The sequence below is a fragment of the Macadamia integrifolia genome, unplaced genomic scaffold, assembly GCF_013358625.1.
Source record: "Macadamia integrifolia cultivar HAES 741 unplaced genomic scaffold, SCU_Mint_v3 scaffold125, whole genome shotgun sequence".
In the NCBI taxonomy this organism is placed as follows: Eukaryota; Viridiplantae; Streptophyta; class Magnoliopsida; order Proteales; family Proteaceae; genus Macadamia; species Macadamia integrifolia.
The window spans coordinates 131,918-147,889 of record NW_024868131.1 but is presented as its reverse complement, the minus strand read 5'-3'; the positions used below and the strand labels follow the sequence as shown (position 1 = coordinate 147,889).

The 15,972-nt window shown below is 41.5% G+C and overlaps 1 protein-coding gene across 1 annotated transcript in view; it reads right to left on the bottom strand.

Moving 5' to 3' along the window:
- LOC122063201 (2-isopropylmalate synthase A-like) overlaps window positions 1-12,365 on the bottom strand; it is an 85,392-nt gene extending 73,027 nt beyond the window's left edge. Inside the window, exons 1-3 of the mRNA XM_042626916.1 lie at window positions 11,591-12,365; window positions 366-579; window positions 205-285 (exon numbers count right to left, since the gene is read on the bottom strand). Of these exons, the coding sequence (XP_042482850.1) occupies window positions 205-285; window positions 366-579; window positions 11,591-12,237 (942 nt within the window). The 5' untranslated portion in view covers window positions 12,238-12,365. The remainder of the gene's footprint in view (window positions 1-204; window positions 286-365; window positions 580-11,590) is intronic.
- Window positions 12,366-15,972: the final 3,607 nt, after the last annotated feature.

Genomic DNA, 15,972 nt, shown 5'->3' with positions numbered 1-15,972 from the left:
TCGACTAACCTTCCTTCTGTTCGTTTTTTAGTTTCTGCATTGCTAATTGTTAGTAATCTGTTCTGCTTGCTAGTTCTCTTTCTAATTCTGTTTCAAGATCATAACTTTCCCGTCGGATTTCAGCAGCCCTACTGCTAAGTAAGGTGCTAAATGGGATGTTCATGGACTGCAAATTTCTTTTCGCACATGGGTATACACTCATACCTCCTCTAAGGAAGCATTTCCTGCTCTTTCTCCAATGCCATTGACAGTCACTTCCAGTTGCCTTGCACCTGCATATGCTCCCTGGATTCAGATTCACTGAAAAATGAGTACACCTTGGTATTAGTCCATGAAATAATTGTAGCAGAAAAGTAAAAGCATACCGCTACTGTGTTGGAACTGGCTTGGCCAAGATCATTTTGGCAGTGGGTAGAAATTACCACATTTTCTATTCCAGGGGTGTTGGATTTGATGTCAGCAATCAATTGCCCAAATTCAACTGGCAAAAGGATACCTACTGTATCAGGGATGTTGAGGGTTGTAGCCCCAGCCTTGATGACTTCCCCTAGAATCTGATAAAGGAACTCCTTCTCAGACCTGGCAAATAACAAAGAAAATTATGTCAACTACTAATTTATAAATCAAGAGGAAAGGCATAAATTGGAAGAATTCCTAGCAAGCAGTTCCTTTTTTATCAAGAGTCAAAAGAACTTATTCAAGTACTTAAGCAAATGCAGACAGCTGGAGAGAAACAGTAGAGCTTTTGATAACTATTCCCAGCCTTCTTATAGGTTGTTTGCAAGGCTAAGGAACAGTTGATCAAGTGGGCCTTTATTTGTAAGGGATTTACAGGCCTTTCAGCAGTGGAAATAATAGAGTCGCAATGTTTTGCTATTTTCAGGTCTCTCCTTTTTTTTTTTTTTTTTTTTTTTTTTTGGGGGGTGGGGGGGGGGGGTTGGGTTGAGGGTTGGGCTGGTGATGCAGTTACACGATGGTTAATAAGGGACAGCATTTATTTACCTTGGATTATTTCTTGTAATTCACACTTAAATTTTTATGGGAGTTTTTGGATATCCGTAGGAGAATTGTTTGAGTTGTTTCCTAGTCTGAGAAGAGTGTTCAGCAGTTTCTACTTTGTAAGAAGTTTTATTTTCTATTTATATGCATGTAATCATACCGATAGGTAGACTTGAATATTGAATGAAATTGAGTTGAGTTTACCTCACAGATGTGAGTGCTGCTTTCCATCCCTCTTCCTCGTTTGGAGCTGACGTTCATCTCAAAGATTAGTTCCTTCTGCCATTTCTCTTCCCTTCCCTTGCATTATATTCCTCCTCCTCCCTCTTCCCTTCAATATTATCCTTCTTAATTTACTGTTGCAACCATATTTGTAAAACCCAACTACTGCCCTGAGAAACTCAACAGCCCATATTCAGTTGGATCAATTTCATTCAAGATCAATCCATTGGGTTTGGAACTTTGAAGCTATGAGCAATAGCTAAAGGCAGCCTCTCTGTAGAGCTTCAGCCAGAAAACCTGCTGGATTGGTGAGTTGCAGCTTGCAATCGAACCCTGATCTGGGTGTTCCCTCCCACCGTCAGATCCTATTTCAGTAACATCTTTCCCTAATAAATCTTAGTGTTGAGTTCCTTTGGCCTAGATATTATAGTCTATATGGCTGGTGATTGCAAGCATGTGCCTAAGACAACCAGAGATTCAAAGCCTTGGATGAGGAACTCCCCCTTTTCAAGTAGCTTTCCTCTTCCACCCTACTGCTCTTAATTGCAAGGTAGAAGAAGATAAACAGTCCCTAATTACAAGGACATATTATCACTGTTGTTATCAAACTACCCTTCCTTTCTCAAGTTGAATCTGTATCATTCCTCACATGTTCTGAAATCCAGAAATATCCCCCCTTCAAGTTATTCTACTGTTTTGCCCCTATGTTCTGTTTCTTTCCCATAAGGGATCTAAACTATTCTGAATAATTACAATATTGCCACTACTCTACATTTGGAATTTCATCACTTTGTGGACCCATAGTGACTATATCAGGGTTTTAGGACCCATAATCGCATCAGTTGGTATCAGAGTCGAATTTCTTGCAGTTTCAAACCATGACAAGACCATATCACATCACCAACCATAAGATCTACAAGTTGTACAAGGAATTACATGAATGTCAGTAGAGAAGTGTAGAGAGAAGGGCCATTGATATGCAAGGTTTAAAGTATTGGTATCGCGTATCATATCAATACCCAACAACACTGATACGATATGATACGACATGATACGGACCAATAGTTTAAACCTATCATATAGTAACCTTTTTAAAGATACTGATATGATACGTATCGTATCGATACCCACTGATATGATAAGGACCGATACTTTAATAAACCACGCTTACATGTGAACGAAAGTAGTGGCGATGTGGAAGAGCAAGAATGGCCAATGTGAAGAAGAGCAATAGTTGGAGGGGAAATGAGAAGAGCAAAAGACTGCAAGTTTTATGTCGCAGCTGTGACTTCACAGGTGTTTTGAGCTGTCCTTCATCAGGAATTTGTGGAAGCTCAAAACTTAAGAAATGTGGATCTTCGAGTAAGTTTTTGTTAATGACTTGTGTCTAATATGACACCAGCCCTCTTTATTTATAACAATGGAGAGATGGTTCTAGAGAATTACAAAAACCATTAAACCCCTTAGGGTCCGTTTGGTAACTGACACTTTCCCTAAAACCCATTATTACAACCCTCCCCCTCAAGTTGGTGCATAGATGTCACATATGTCCAACTTGCAGATAATAGGATGAAACATCTTACTACTAAGACCTTTAGTAAAATACATTAACCAGTAGTTCATTACTAGGAACAAAAGGCACAGTAATAAGGCCCATATCCAGCTTCTCTTTGATGAAGTGTCGATCGATCTCCACATGCTTGGTTCGATCATGCTGGACAAGGTTGTAAGCAATGCTAATGGTAGATTTACTGTCACAAAAGAGCTTCATAGGAAGGGTAGCTGGAACAGCCAAATCAGTGAGAAGACCATGAAGCCATAGGAGCTCACAAATGCTATGTGCCATAGCACGAAACTCTGCTTCAGCACCTGAACAGGCAACCACAGCTTGCTTCTTGCTTCTCCATGTAACAAGGTTACCACCAACAAAGGTGCAATAACCAGTAGCAAACCTGCGGTCATCAGGGGAAACTACCCAATCCGCATCTGTGAAGGCCTCCACCCAAAGGTGATCATAAGGAGAAAAAAGGATGCCACGTCCTGGGGCAGATTTCAAGTACCGAAGAATACGCAGCACAACTTCCATGTGAGTCAAGTAGGGATCATGCATGTACTGACTAACCAGGCTGGTGGAAAATGCTATGTCAGGGCGCGTATGAGAGAGATAGATCAACCACCCCACTAATCACTGATATCTCCCCTTGTCTACCAGATCACCTTCCTTGCTACTCAAGTGACCATTAGCTTCAATAGGAGTGTCTGCCGGCTTACACCCCAACATGGTTGTCTCAGAGAGAAGATCAAGCACATACTTCCGTTGAGACAAGTAGATCCCACGACAAGACCTGACAACTTCAATGCCGAGGAAGTAACGAAGTTGTCCTAGGTCTTTGATCTAGAATTCCTCACTCAAGTATCTCTTAAGGCGAGAGATTTCTGCCAGATCATCACCAGTAACAACAATATCATCTACATAGACTATTAGGATAGCAATCTTCCCACCAGATCTTTTGATGAACAGAGTGTGGTCGGCATTGCTTTAAGAGTAACCTGTAGCGACCATAGCCTTATGGAAACGTCCGAACCAAGCACGAGAGGATTGCTTCAGCCCATACAGAGCACGCTTCAGCTTGTATACCTTCCTTTGGGTTTTTGGAGCAAGTGAACCCAGGAGAAATGTCTATATACACTTCCTCCTCAAGTTCCCCATGAAGGAAGGCATTCTTCACATCTAACTGCTAGAGATCCCATTCTAAATTGGCAGCACAAGACAAGATAATATGAATTGTTTTCATCTTAGCAACTGGAGCAAAAGTCTCTTGGTAGTCAATCCCATAAGTCTGTGTGAAGCCTTTGGCAACAAGTCTGGCCTTGTACCGATCTATTGTACCATCAGCCTTCTGTTTTACTATGAAGACCCATTTGCACCCAATTGTCTTCTTTTGTGAGGGAAGACACACCAAATCCCATGTGTAATTCTTCTTCAGAGCCTGCATCTCTTCAACCATAGCTGCCTGCCCTTGTGAGTCTGCACTCGCTTCCTACTAGGTATGAGGAATGGACACAGAGGAAAAAGAAGACACAAAACTATAGTAGGAGGGAGAGAGTGAGTCATAAGAAACAGTTTTAGCAATAGGATGTAAAGTACAAGACATAATGCATTTATGAACAGCACTAAGCAACTCAAGAGACTGATCAACAAAAGGAGAAGGAGAATGAGAATTACCAGGGTCCAAGGTGACAAGATCAGGCTCGAGAGGAGACGACTCGTATGGTAGGGTAGATGCTAGATGTGTAGTGGTATGAGTCTACTATCTGCGACTATACACATGTATCTTTGACCGAGGCGCAGTAGGAGAAGTAGGAGTGTCACTCTCCTCCTGAAATGGGATACTAACAGGGATAACAATTTCAAAAAATGGCAGAAACGGCGGCATATCTTCCACAATGGAAGGAGACTCCCCTTAAAGAGGTGTCGCAGTGTAGTATGACGCAAATTCGTGAAAGACAATATCCATAGTCACAAACCAACGCCGAATAGGAGGATGAAAACACCGATAGCCTTTCTGAGTAGAACCATACCCCAGAAAAATGCATCGGAGACCACGAGGATTAAACTTTCCATGAGGATGATGATCGCGAGTATAGCAAACACTACTGAATACCTTAGGAGGAATAGGAAAAGCAGCGGAACCTTGGAGAAGATCCAGAGGGGAGCAGAAGGCATAGACCCGAGAAGGCATTCGGTTGATAAGAAAGGCAACAATGAGAATTGCGTAGCTCCAGTACTGGGGAGGAACATGCATCTCAAACATAAGAGAGCATGCTACCTCAGAAAGGTAGCAATTCTTCCGCTCAGCAACCCCATTCTGAGCTGGAGTATCCACACAACTAGTCTGATGAATCATCACATGATCAGAAAAGTAAGCTTGAAAGGACCCTTCAAAGTATTCACGGCCATTGTCGCTTCGAAAGATCTTAATGGTAACACCAAACTGAGTCTAAACCATGCGGTGAAACTACTGAAAGCAATAGAAGGTCTCACCCTTGGTCCGCATTATATAAACCCAAATAGCCCGAGAATGACAATCAATAAAAGAGACAAACCACCGATAATCATTGACAGACACATAGCGGGATGGACCCCAAATATCATAATGTATCAATGAAAAATGAGTGGCAATTTTATTTCAAAAAATAAAATAAGTGATTCGAGCTTGTTTGGCCAAAACACATGCCTCACACAAAAACTGACTCGAGTTACAATTTTTAAAGGAAGGAAAAATTCTAGCTAAAGTTCCCAAAGGGGGATGTCCCAACCAACGATGCCACTGCAGTAACTCAGAGATGGGAGGTGACGTATAAGATGTTTGAAGAGCCTGACTAGAGACAAACGCCAAGTCATCATCAAGCAGATACAGACCACTACGTACCCTACTAGAGCCAATCGTTATCCCTATCACCAGATCCTAAAAAACACAATGAGACGGAAAAAATGTGACTTTGCAATTAAGACTGGAAGTAAAACTACTAATGGACAAAAGTTTAGTGGCAAAAGAAGGAACATGCAATACAGTAGAAAGGGATAAAGAGGGGGTACAACTAACAGAGCCCTTCCCTAGAAAAGTGGAATAAGTTCCATTAACCAATTTGACCTTACCATTACCAGGACAAGTAGTGTATTGTGAAAAAAGAGACAAGCGGCATGTCATATGATCAGAACCCCCAGAGTCTATAATCCAAGGGGTAGAAGGGACAGACATAGTATGGCCACAAAAAGAGATACCTAACCTAGAAGGGGTGGAATGAGCAGAGCTCGTAGTGGTAAGTGCAGGAGAGTCTGGACATGTCAAGAGGAGTCAGAGGGCAGTAAGCTCGTCAAATTATAGCAAGGCTACTAAGGAGCTAAGAGCAGAGTCAGAGTCAGGGCTCTCAATATGGTTGGCCTGCCCAAAAGTACCGGCACGACCCTTCCCTCACCCTTTTCCACATGTATCAGCGGGACGACCATGAAGCTCTTGCAGTGACGCTCCTTCCCACAATGATCGCACTTCACTGGAGTCTTAGTAATGGAGCCACCAGACTGTGGGGCTGTACTAAGGGACTAAGTGCCAGAAACAAATGCAGATCTCTCAGTAGGAGTGGCAACTTGCTGTGGAAGCATAATGGCACGTTGACTATCCTCAAGTTGGATCACAACACAGGCTTAACCCAAGGTAGGAAAGGGGTCACGACTCAAAACCTGGGACCGCAACTGATCAAACTCCACATTCAGACCTGCCAGAAAGTTATAGACCCTGATCTTGTCCTCTTACTTCTGAAACTTGGTGACATCTTCAGGGGTGGAAGGAGTATACTCATAGAAATCCAACTCAGTCCATAATGCATGCCAATCATAGTAGTATTGTGACAAAGTGAGCCCTCTTTGCCTCAGATCACGAACCTTTTGGGGAAGCTCAAAGACTTGAGCATCATTCCCTACCTGGGAATAGATATCCTAGATAGACTTCCAGATCTTCGCAGGGGAGTCAAGGAAGAGATAGCCACGCGAAAGCTGTGACAACATGGAGTTGACAAGGAAGGCCATAACTAGAGAGTTGGCACACTCCCACTTGTCAATCTCAGTACCAGTGGTCGGACTCTTCGCTGTTCCAGTGAGGTAGCCGTAAAAGCCATGGGACTTGATGGAGCTGCAAACCGAGCATGACCACATAAGGTAGTTTGTGCCATCAAGCTTGATAGCACGAGGAGCAAAGGTAGGAAGAGCGGTGGTGTCTCCGCCAGTAGATACAGATGAGCTGGTAGACATGGTTGCTACTCAAGGGGGCTATGCAAATAGAATAGACACTAGCCGGAGATAGAGAAAGCACTAAAATAACCAGAAAAAAAAACTAGAAAACCCAAAAATTGATAAAGGATAAAACCCTGAGAAAATGATTCAGGAGATAGCTTTAGAACAGAAACCTCAAACAAAAAAGTGATCAATACATGCCACTAAAAAGATAAGAGGCACCAATCGCAACAAACATCAATACGATAGGAGCATCGAGCGAGAAAAAAACATCCCGACAATGAAAAAACGTTTTCAAAGAGAAAACCCTAAAAAAGTGATGAAAAAAAGGTTTTGAGTCTCTCAGATCATTGTAGAAGAGAGTTTGAGAGCCCAAGGGAAGGATGGATGGAGGCTAGAAACCCTCTTGGTGGTTTAAGAAGCTCCCACCACGAGAGAAAAGTAGATGAAGAGCATGGTTTTAAGTATCGGTGCGTATCGTGCCGTATCGGTAGGCATCGGCACGATACATACCGATACGTATCATGAAAATTTTAAAACCCTTATGTATCGATACGTATCCTACGATACACACCGATACGCACCGATACACCACCGATACGCACCGATACACCACCGATACGCACCGATACTCACCGATACGTACCGATACTCTATGAAAAATTTAAAATTGAAGTGAAATGTACGTTTCGGTATTTATCGGTACGTATCGGTGCGTATCAGTATGTATCGACCGATACACACCGATACGTACCGATACGATCATAAAATGGCCAAAATGGGTAATTTTTTAGAAAAAACATAACTTTTTGAGGTGTTTTTGTTCCAAAGTTGCTGCCAACCATTTTTCTCTCTAACTAAAGTGGAAATCAAGGTTGGGAACAAGGATTTTACATTTATGGGACAATTACAAACCTTGGATTCTTAGTGCGATACTCTCAATTTACTGTTTATGCATAATACATGTTATATATAACTTTTTTTAACTATTTTTTTATGCAAATGTATATAAAAAAGTGTTTCCTATCCATTTATGTGCGTATCTTTAGCGTATCTTAGCGTATCTCCGATACGATACGATACCCTCCGATACGTATCTTAATTTTGGCCGACCGATACAACGACCGATACCGATACTTTAATCCTTGATGAAGAGAGATGGAGGGAGGCGCTGGGAGAGAGAGAAATGAGAAAGAGGCAAAGAGATGGAGAAGAGGGAGAGCCCTTAGGGTTTCGGATCCTATGGCTCTGATACCACGTTGAATAGGGTAATGACTTGTGTCTAATATGACACCAGCCCTCTTTATTTATAACAATTGAGAGAAGGTTCTAGAGAATTACAAAGACCATTACACCCCTTAGGGTTCGTTTGGTAACTAACACTTTCCTTAAAACACATAAAACTCATTATTACAACAGTTTTCCAATCATATAAAATCAATCCGATATCGGAGTAGGATGTTATGGCTTGACATCAGACATAGCATTTATGCTCCAAGAAGCATTTTCTGCATATACATCAGATTATAGCTCGTTTTTGGAACCCATGCACTGAACGTGAGTTGAAGGTGTAAACATGAAATTTGTAGCCAGTTAAGTAGGCTTTCAATTGTCAAAAAAATCAAGTAACCAGCGATCAGATGAGAGAGATATGGCGGTTTTAGTTAGAAGTGGTCAGGCAACCGGCCTGTGCCAGTTAACCAACTGATGGTGGTCGAGTGCATTGATGCAACCTGATGATGGAAGTGGCATGCAGGTTAGATTAACCAATTGCTATGGAAAGTGCCTTTTACAGGATTTTAAGTGCTAAACATAGTGGGGGTTATAAATAGGACCTATGGCTCCATAACACACTTAGAGAGGGTTTTTTAGCCAAATAGAAGTGTGGAAAGTGGCTTCAGCAACAAAAGAAGAACCTCACTCAAGAAAAGAGAAAAGAGGAAATCTCCAAGGAGAAAAACCCTAGAAAATCTTCCGTCAAGTAATTCTTTGATCATACATTATTGGGAAGGATTCTTCAAGCATGTAAGACACCATCAATGGGTTGTGAAGACAAGAGAAATTAAAAAAGGTGAAGAAAAGAGGAAGAACAGACCTAAGGGAAGCTTCAAGAATCCCAAGTGACAACTGACAACTTGGTTGAAGCACCGGTGACGGAAAGGCCTCGTGAATGTGAGCCGCACAAGGGGGAAGCAAAGTTACCTTTTGTCTATATTTCCCACATGTATACACTTGAGCGTAGGCGAAATGTATGTCGAAATGCCTAGCATGGTTTGAGCTTAATTGGGACTTATTCATTATCCATATTGTAATCAATCAAGACTATCAAGTGGCGCTCGATAGAGGGGTTGGTGCTCCTTGGTAGTGGGTGCTATCTAAATCAGGGGTGGGTGCCCCCTTGGAGTTGTAGCTACGGTGCAAGGATGAAACTTTGGGGCATTGATTCATAACGCGAATCCCCGGGCATAGATGAATAGGCATTGATCAGGCCATCACTTTGGTCGACTATTACAATTCCGTGCAACAAGGGCTTAAGTCTTTGACTGTCCGGTATAGGAAGCACCTCTTTGGTCTTTTTTATATAAAGTAGGGGTTATAGCTCCTTTGTGGTGGGTGCCACATAAATTGAGGGTTGGTGCTCTCAATTGTGGGTGAGGTCCAATTGTTGTATTGTGCATCATACTGAGGCCAAATTTAGGTTGTAGCCAAAGCAATCATTTGCACTGTGGATAAAGGCATACTTCCAAACCACGTATTCACTTGTGTAGTGGGTTATATTACTCTATGGATAGTGTGGATAAGTGCTATGTAGGGTGGTATGTATGGTTGTGTACACTTGGTAGACCTGGCCACATGATTGTGAATGCATGTGGTTGTGACGAAGGGTGTGTTTGTGCATAAGTCTATACATCTAAATGCTGGTGATGCCAACTAGTGAGTTGAGGACAAAACATACTGAGGTACATTGGGACTTTGTTCGGGAGAAGCTGCAGCAAAGAGTCATCTCTACGATTCATGTTTGCACAGGAAAACAACTTATAGATGTTTTTCTTGGAAGTGTAGAGCAGCTTATATTTGTAACAAGTTCGGCATGATTGAAATCTATGCTCCAGCTTAAGGGGGGATGTTAGAAAATGTAGCGTGAGGGGAAGGAGAGAATCGTGATTACCGCTAGTCTCAATTCTCTCCCCTTGGGGGCTTTTATATCTTTCTTAATCTCTTTATTTATGTGGCCAGTGTATTTCCTTTTGTGCCCCTAGTAGGGTTATGTTCTATTATATATATATATATATATATATTGTATAAAGTGGGAGTCTCAACACAAGGTTGTGACTTCCAAAGGTTACAGCCATCTCTCTTCTCTCTCTTTTCCCTTTTCTTCTTCTTCTTCTAATTTACAGTAATAACTAGGAAAGAATTATGGAAACACTATAACTTTCATAAACCAGTTCAAGAAACAATAAGGCCCCGTTTGTTTGACAAATAAAAGTGGGGTGGAAAACTTGTGAAGTGGGTCCACATGTTGTGGGTTGGGTTGACAAGGAAAGGAAAGGAAATAATGGAATATGTAATTTTTAGTGGGGTCCACCTCTATGGGAAAGAGAGGAAATAGGAGGAGGAGAGAGATAGACACAAAACAACTTTTCCATGAAACCTACCAAAATTGGTAGGTGGAAGTGAATGAGGTGGTAAAAGTTAACTGCCACATCAGCAGACAACAATTATTGCATCAAATGACCTTGTCTGATAAATTTCCCACCCCCAGCAAACAAACAACCAAGGTTTTCGGTACTTTGAGGACAAGTTCCTCATTCTCCCAACCCTTTTTTCCTTTTCCGTCTCCATCAAACAAACTGAGCCTAAAATAAGCACAAAAAGATATCTACTATTGGGTGCTAAGTAAGGAGCCATCAGCAATGTAAGACAAAACCCCTCTCGTCACAGGTCTCAACCCACAGCAACATAACTTATTACCTCTCTCACCTTCTAAAATTTCAGGTATTAAAAGCATGTCTCATCATGGGTGCTCTGAAGAACCTTCTTTTTTCCCCACTTAAAAAGCGAAGGCTTTAAAGATTCAAGGCAGACAAAGAAACAAAATATAAGCCCACCCAAAAAAATACCACTGATTACCTTCTCTACTGGCCAGTCCACATGTTTAAAGAGAGCTCACTGCCCACTTGAGCTCCTAAGCTGAAGATTGGAGCGCCTGATGCCTTCAAAGTCAGATAAAATGAAAACCCAAGAAGACAAACAAATGCAACCTTCCGCCACTCTGACTATCTCTATTTGGAGTAGTTGCCGTTGTTTACATTGGAAAAGAATAGAAGTCATTGAACTCATACACACCACAGCTTAAGATAACTTACCCTAGTACCCTTTTAGTTAAACAGAGTCTAAATTCACAATGACATTTTGACGGCAGACAACTTGAATTAAAGCCTCAAAGATCATCACAAGATACCATGAAATCAAAACCATAAACCAATTTAAACAAATTAATTGGAAGTAACAAAATGACATAGCAGAAAAATAATAACAGCAGATATAAAAACAACTCTACCCAGAAAACAATACCTTCCAGCGTCTTCTGGGCTAAACTCCACATCCTCACATCCCAAACTCCTGGCATAACTGACCATCTCCCTGGCTATCTGAATTACCTCCTCCCTGGACTTCCTCAACTTATGCTTCAAGTGAATATCACTCGTCGCAATAAACGTATGAATCCTTGGCCGCTTCGCATACTTCACGGCCTCCCAAGCCGCATCAATATCAGCACGATTACACCTCGCAAGGCCACAGATAACAGGAACATGACCGTCTTCGTCAATGTTGTTCCCAACTTCTTTAGCAATCATCTTCACAGCTTCAAGATCGTCTTTGGAAGAAGCAGGAAACCCCGCTTCAATTATGTCAACACCAAGCTTGGCAAGTTGGCGAGCGATGTCGAGCTTCTCTTTGCTGGTAAGAGTGGCACCTGGCGACTGTTCCCCGTCGCGAAGAGTGGTGTCGAAGATGCGAACATAATAAGGGTCTGGGATTCGATTGGGAGTGTATTCGGGACGGCGTGAGAGAGAGCATTTGATTGTGTTGAAGGGTGTTGTGGATTGCAGAGGTAGATGTACTGCGCTTTTGGAGAAGAAGAGAGAATGATAAGGACTGGTAAGGTTGAAATTATTGGTTGTTGTGGAGAAGCTAGGTATCACACCCAAAGCCGCCATGACCACGAACCAAAGAAGCAGAGGAAATGGAGACTACAACCTATACGAGTGATGAGGATTTAGACGGGGAGAAAGGTGTAAAGCGTTGGCGAAGAGCCGAAGATTTAGTCCTAGGACCGGATGGTTGGAGCGGTTCAAATCTCTAGTTCGAGAATATGAATAAAATGAGAAAGGGAGAGAGAGTATACTGCGTTTGTAACACTATGGAAGTGATTCATTGATTTTTTGCTATCCGGGAACAGATTATTTGGCAAGCCAATCTGTTTTTCTCGTTTTTTTACTCGCAAAGAGCGGTTCTGGTTCAAAAAGTGCTTGGTGTCGATGAAAGATTGACAAAGTAAAAAAAACAATTTCACAAAAAAAAAAAAAAGTTTTTTCACTTGTGGAAACACTTTTGATAAAAGAAAAAAAAAATTGTAAATCACTTTAACACAGTCCAAAGCTTCTGTTTTGTCCTTTAGGAACATCACACATGTCATTCTAAAGTATTCATCTATAAACAAAATGAAGTACCTCTCTCCTCCCAAAACTTGTGTTCTCATAGAACCAAGCAAATCTGTGTGAACCAAATCAAGGGGTTTGCTTTTGTAATATTCCTTAAGCTTGTAAGTAACTCTGGTTTGCTTTCCTTCCCACAAATATGATTTGATGGAATCTTAATCTTTGGAAGATCTCTTACTGCTGCTTCTCTGCTCAGATTGATCAAATTCTTAAAGTTGATGTGCCCCAATCTTCTGTGCTATAACCAATCTTCTTCATCTTGCCCCCATCATATACCTACCATTATCAGATTCTGATAAATGTATAGATTTCCTAGAGTTCTTGTACCTTGAGCAATTATTTTTCTCTTTCCAACTTTCTTGACAACACACAACCTTCTTTGGTGAAGATGATTTCATTTTCACTATCGCATATTTGGCTTACACTAAGGAGGTTGTGTTTTAAGTCACTAACATATAACATTGTTAAACTTGATATTTCCACTATCTAATTCTAATTTTGGGTCTACCCATGTCCAAATTGGGGGTTTCCTATACTGGAAACCTTAAGACAACAATGCTTGCATGTGCACTGCTGAAATTCAACAAGGATAGTGCAAGTGGGGTTATAGTGGTTTTGTCTTGAAGAATTGAAGGGGGAGCTTACTTGGAACAAATTTCTATGGTGTGAAACATCTCCACACATATAAATGAAACCCAAGAAAGTGAGTTGGGTGCACAGAAGGGTTGGATCAACTCAAGCTAGTGATGAATTCAGTAGCTACCAGGAGCTGCTAGAACACCTCCACCAGCAGGTGCCTGCGCTAGGCTAGTGCCCCTATAGTTGACCTACCGATGGGTGATTTTACAGTGGCAAGGGCCTCTGATTCTGCAGCTTGTGCATACCCTCCAGTGGGATTTGTCACATATCTGTAAGTCTCTACATAGCTTAGCAAGATGGGATATTAGAGTGTGGTTTGTGTGGGTTGTAAAAATGAAATGTGTGTGGGTCTATATAGGTTAGTATTGACCTATATAGGTCTGTGTTGGGTAAGAATCTAACATAGGTTAGCGCCCTTTCGAGTGGTCTGCTCTTAAGTCCTAATCAGGGGAATTGAACTGAATTATGGAATAGAAACTGTCCATGGATGGTATAGGCTGAAACTAACAAAAATAATTGCATTGATGTATAGGAACATAATTCACTTGACAAGCATACACGATGACGCGAATTCAGCAACAACCATTGGATTCGGGTATCGAGGTGAGTGGGTGATTATGAATTTCTTTTATAGAGTATTTATATATATTTTTATTTCATGCTTACACATGTATAATGGAATGACTTATGTTACGGTTGTATATTATATTTCTATTATTGCACATATGAATGTGGTTGAGATGGACAGTGTGATTGTGGATATGGACTATTGGTTGTGACTGTGGTGCTGACGATCTGGGCACGGTGTGGCCGATATGTGTTTTTAGTACCATGGGTCAGAGGTCAATAGTGCGGTTGTGACTATGGTTGTGACAGTCTAGGGCATGGTGTGGCCGAGGTGTGTGCAGTATCGTGGGCCTAGAGGTCAGAGGTGTGGATGTATAGATGTTATTGGCTTACTTGTATGTATGGTAAAATTGCATTGGGCTAGGATCATAACCCCAGTGCTATAACCCCTTGCCAATAGGGGGTGATATATTGGCTAATCCCAATCAGAGGTATGTCTGACGGGACAACTATGCCTGGGGTATAACATGTTGTATCTGAGGCAGGCACAACATGGTACGATGTACTATATGCATGTTTGTTGGACAATATGGTATGACGTACTGCATACGTGGTTGTCAGGATTACTATTTAGGAGTTAACTGGGTGACTGAGGTTCTTTCCAAGACTAGATGACTCATGCTTGCAACTACCTTGTGTCTCTGGAGCCCAACATATTGGGGAGGAGATATGGGATACCACCTACGTTACTTATAGCACGTATACCCAAAATTCAGACTTAGTAATTAGGATTATTATTATAATGAAAATGGATCATTTGGATGAGCACTATTACATCATATATGTTGACTATAGTTATGAGCATGCATTTAGCATCATAGATGGATGTGTGTGCTTGCCTGCTCATCCCTTACTAGCTAGTGTAGCTCACCCCATGTGGATTATTCTTTTTAGATGGTGGAACAGGAGCTGAAGTGGGATAAAATTTCAGCAATGGTTGTGAGGTTGTGTCTACGAGACATTGGATGCAAACATGTCACTTCTTGATATTGTGGTTATTTATTTAAGTTGAATGTACAATGTATTATTTATTTATTTGTGGTTCGTTTTCAAATTGGGCTTGTATATTTGTTTGTATCATTGTAGCAAAATCACCACTAGTATTACCTTATATACGATTGTGTATGCGTACTCTAATCTATATTAGTGATATTGTGGCAGTGTGAGGTAAGTGAATGCTTCTATGATCCTAGTGGTGGTAGGCTAACTAGATTTGGGAACCTAGTGCCACATACCTTGTTTTAAAGGAGCCAGGGTGTGATAGGAGCCACTGAGTTCATCCCGATTGCTGAATTCAACAATCCTAATTTCCTCTGCAGTTGGAATTTAATACCTTATATTGTCATGTTGCTCAAATGATCATGGGGCTAGTAGTTGTAAATTTTAAGAACCTACATTGGGGTTGTGGGGCCAATGCCAGCCCTACCTTTGGCTGTTTCTGCCCATGGCAACACCTTAAGTTTGGCTTGCAGTGAGTGGTTGAATTTGTGTTGACATAATAATCGGAATGTGCCCAACCTAATTAGAGGAATTATTACCTACATATTGATCCTTAGTATGGGTAGTATTCTTTGGATGTTGTGCATGCTAGAAACCCAAGCCAGCACATCCATGCTAGAAACCCAAGCCAACAATGGTTACACCTAAGATGCTACTGAATTTCAGCAAACCACTGCTTGTGTGGGTTTTGGTGAACCTATCTTACTGATTTGGAGGGGGTATCACACTTGGATTTTACCCCTGTGGTATGGATTATGTCCATATAGTATGAGAGACTATAGGGGAGTGAGAAAAATTCCCCAAAGAAGATAGGAACCTTGCAGCCAAATAGGGGTTCTAGTAGTTACTGGAATTTTGCAAAATCACCCTCACTGGTAGGTGACTTGCGGCTGGCCGGTGGCCCCCGCCGTTGTAGTGCCTGACAGGGACTTTTTGCTGCTATTTTTGCATCCAATGCCCACCCACTCA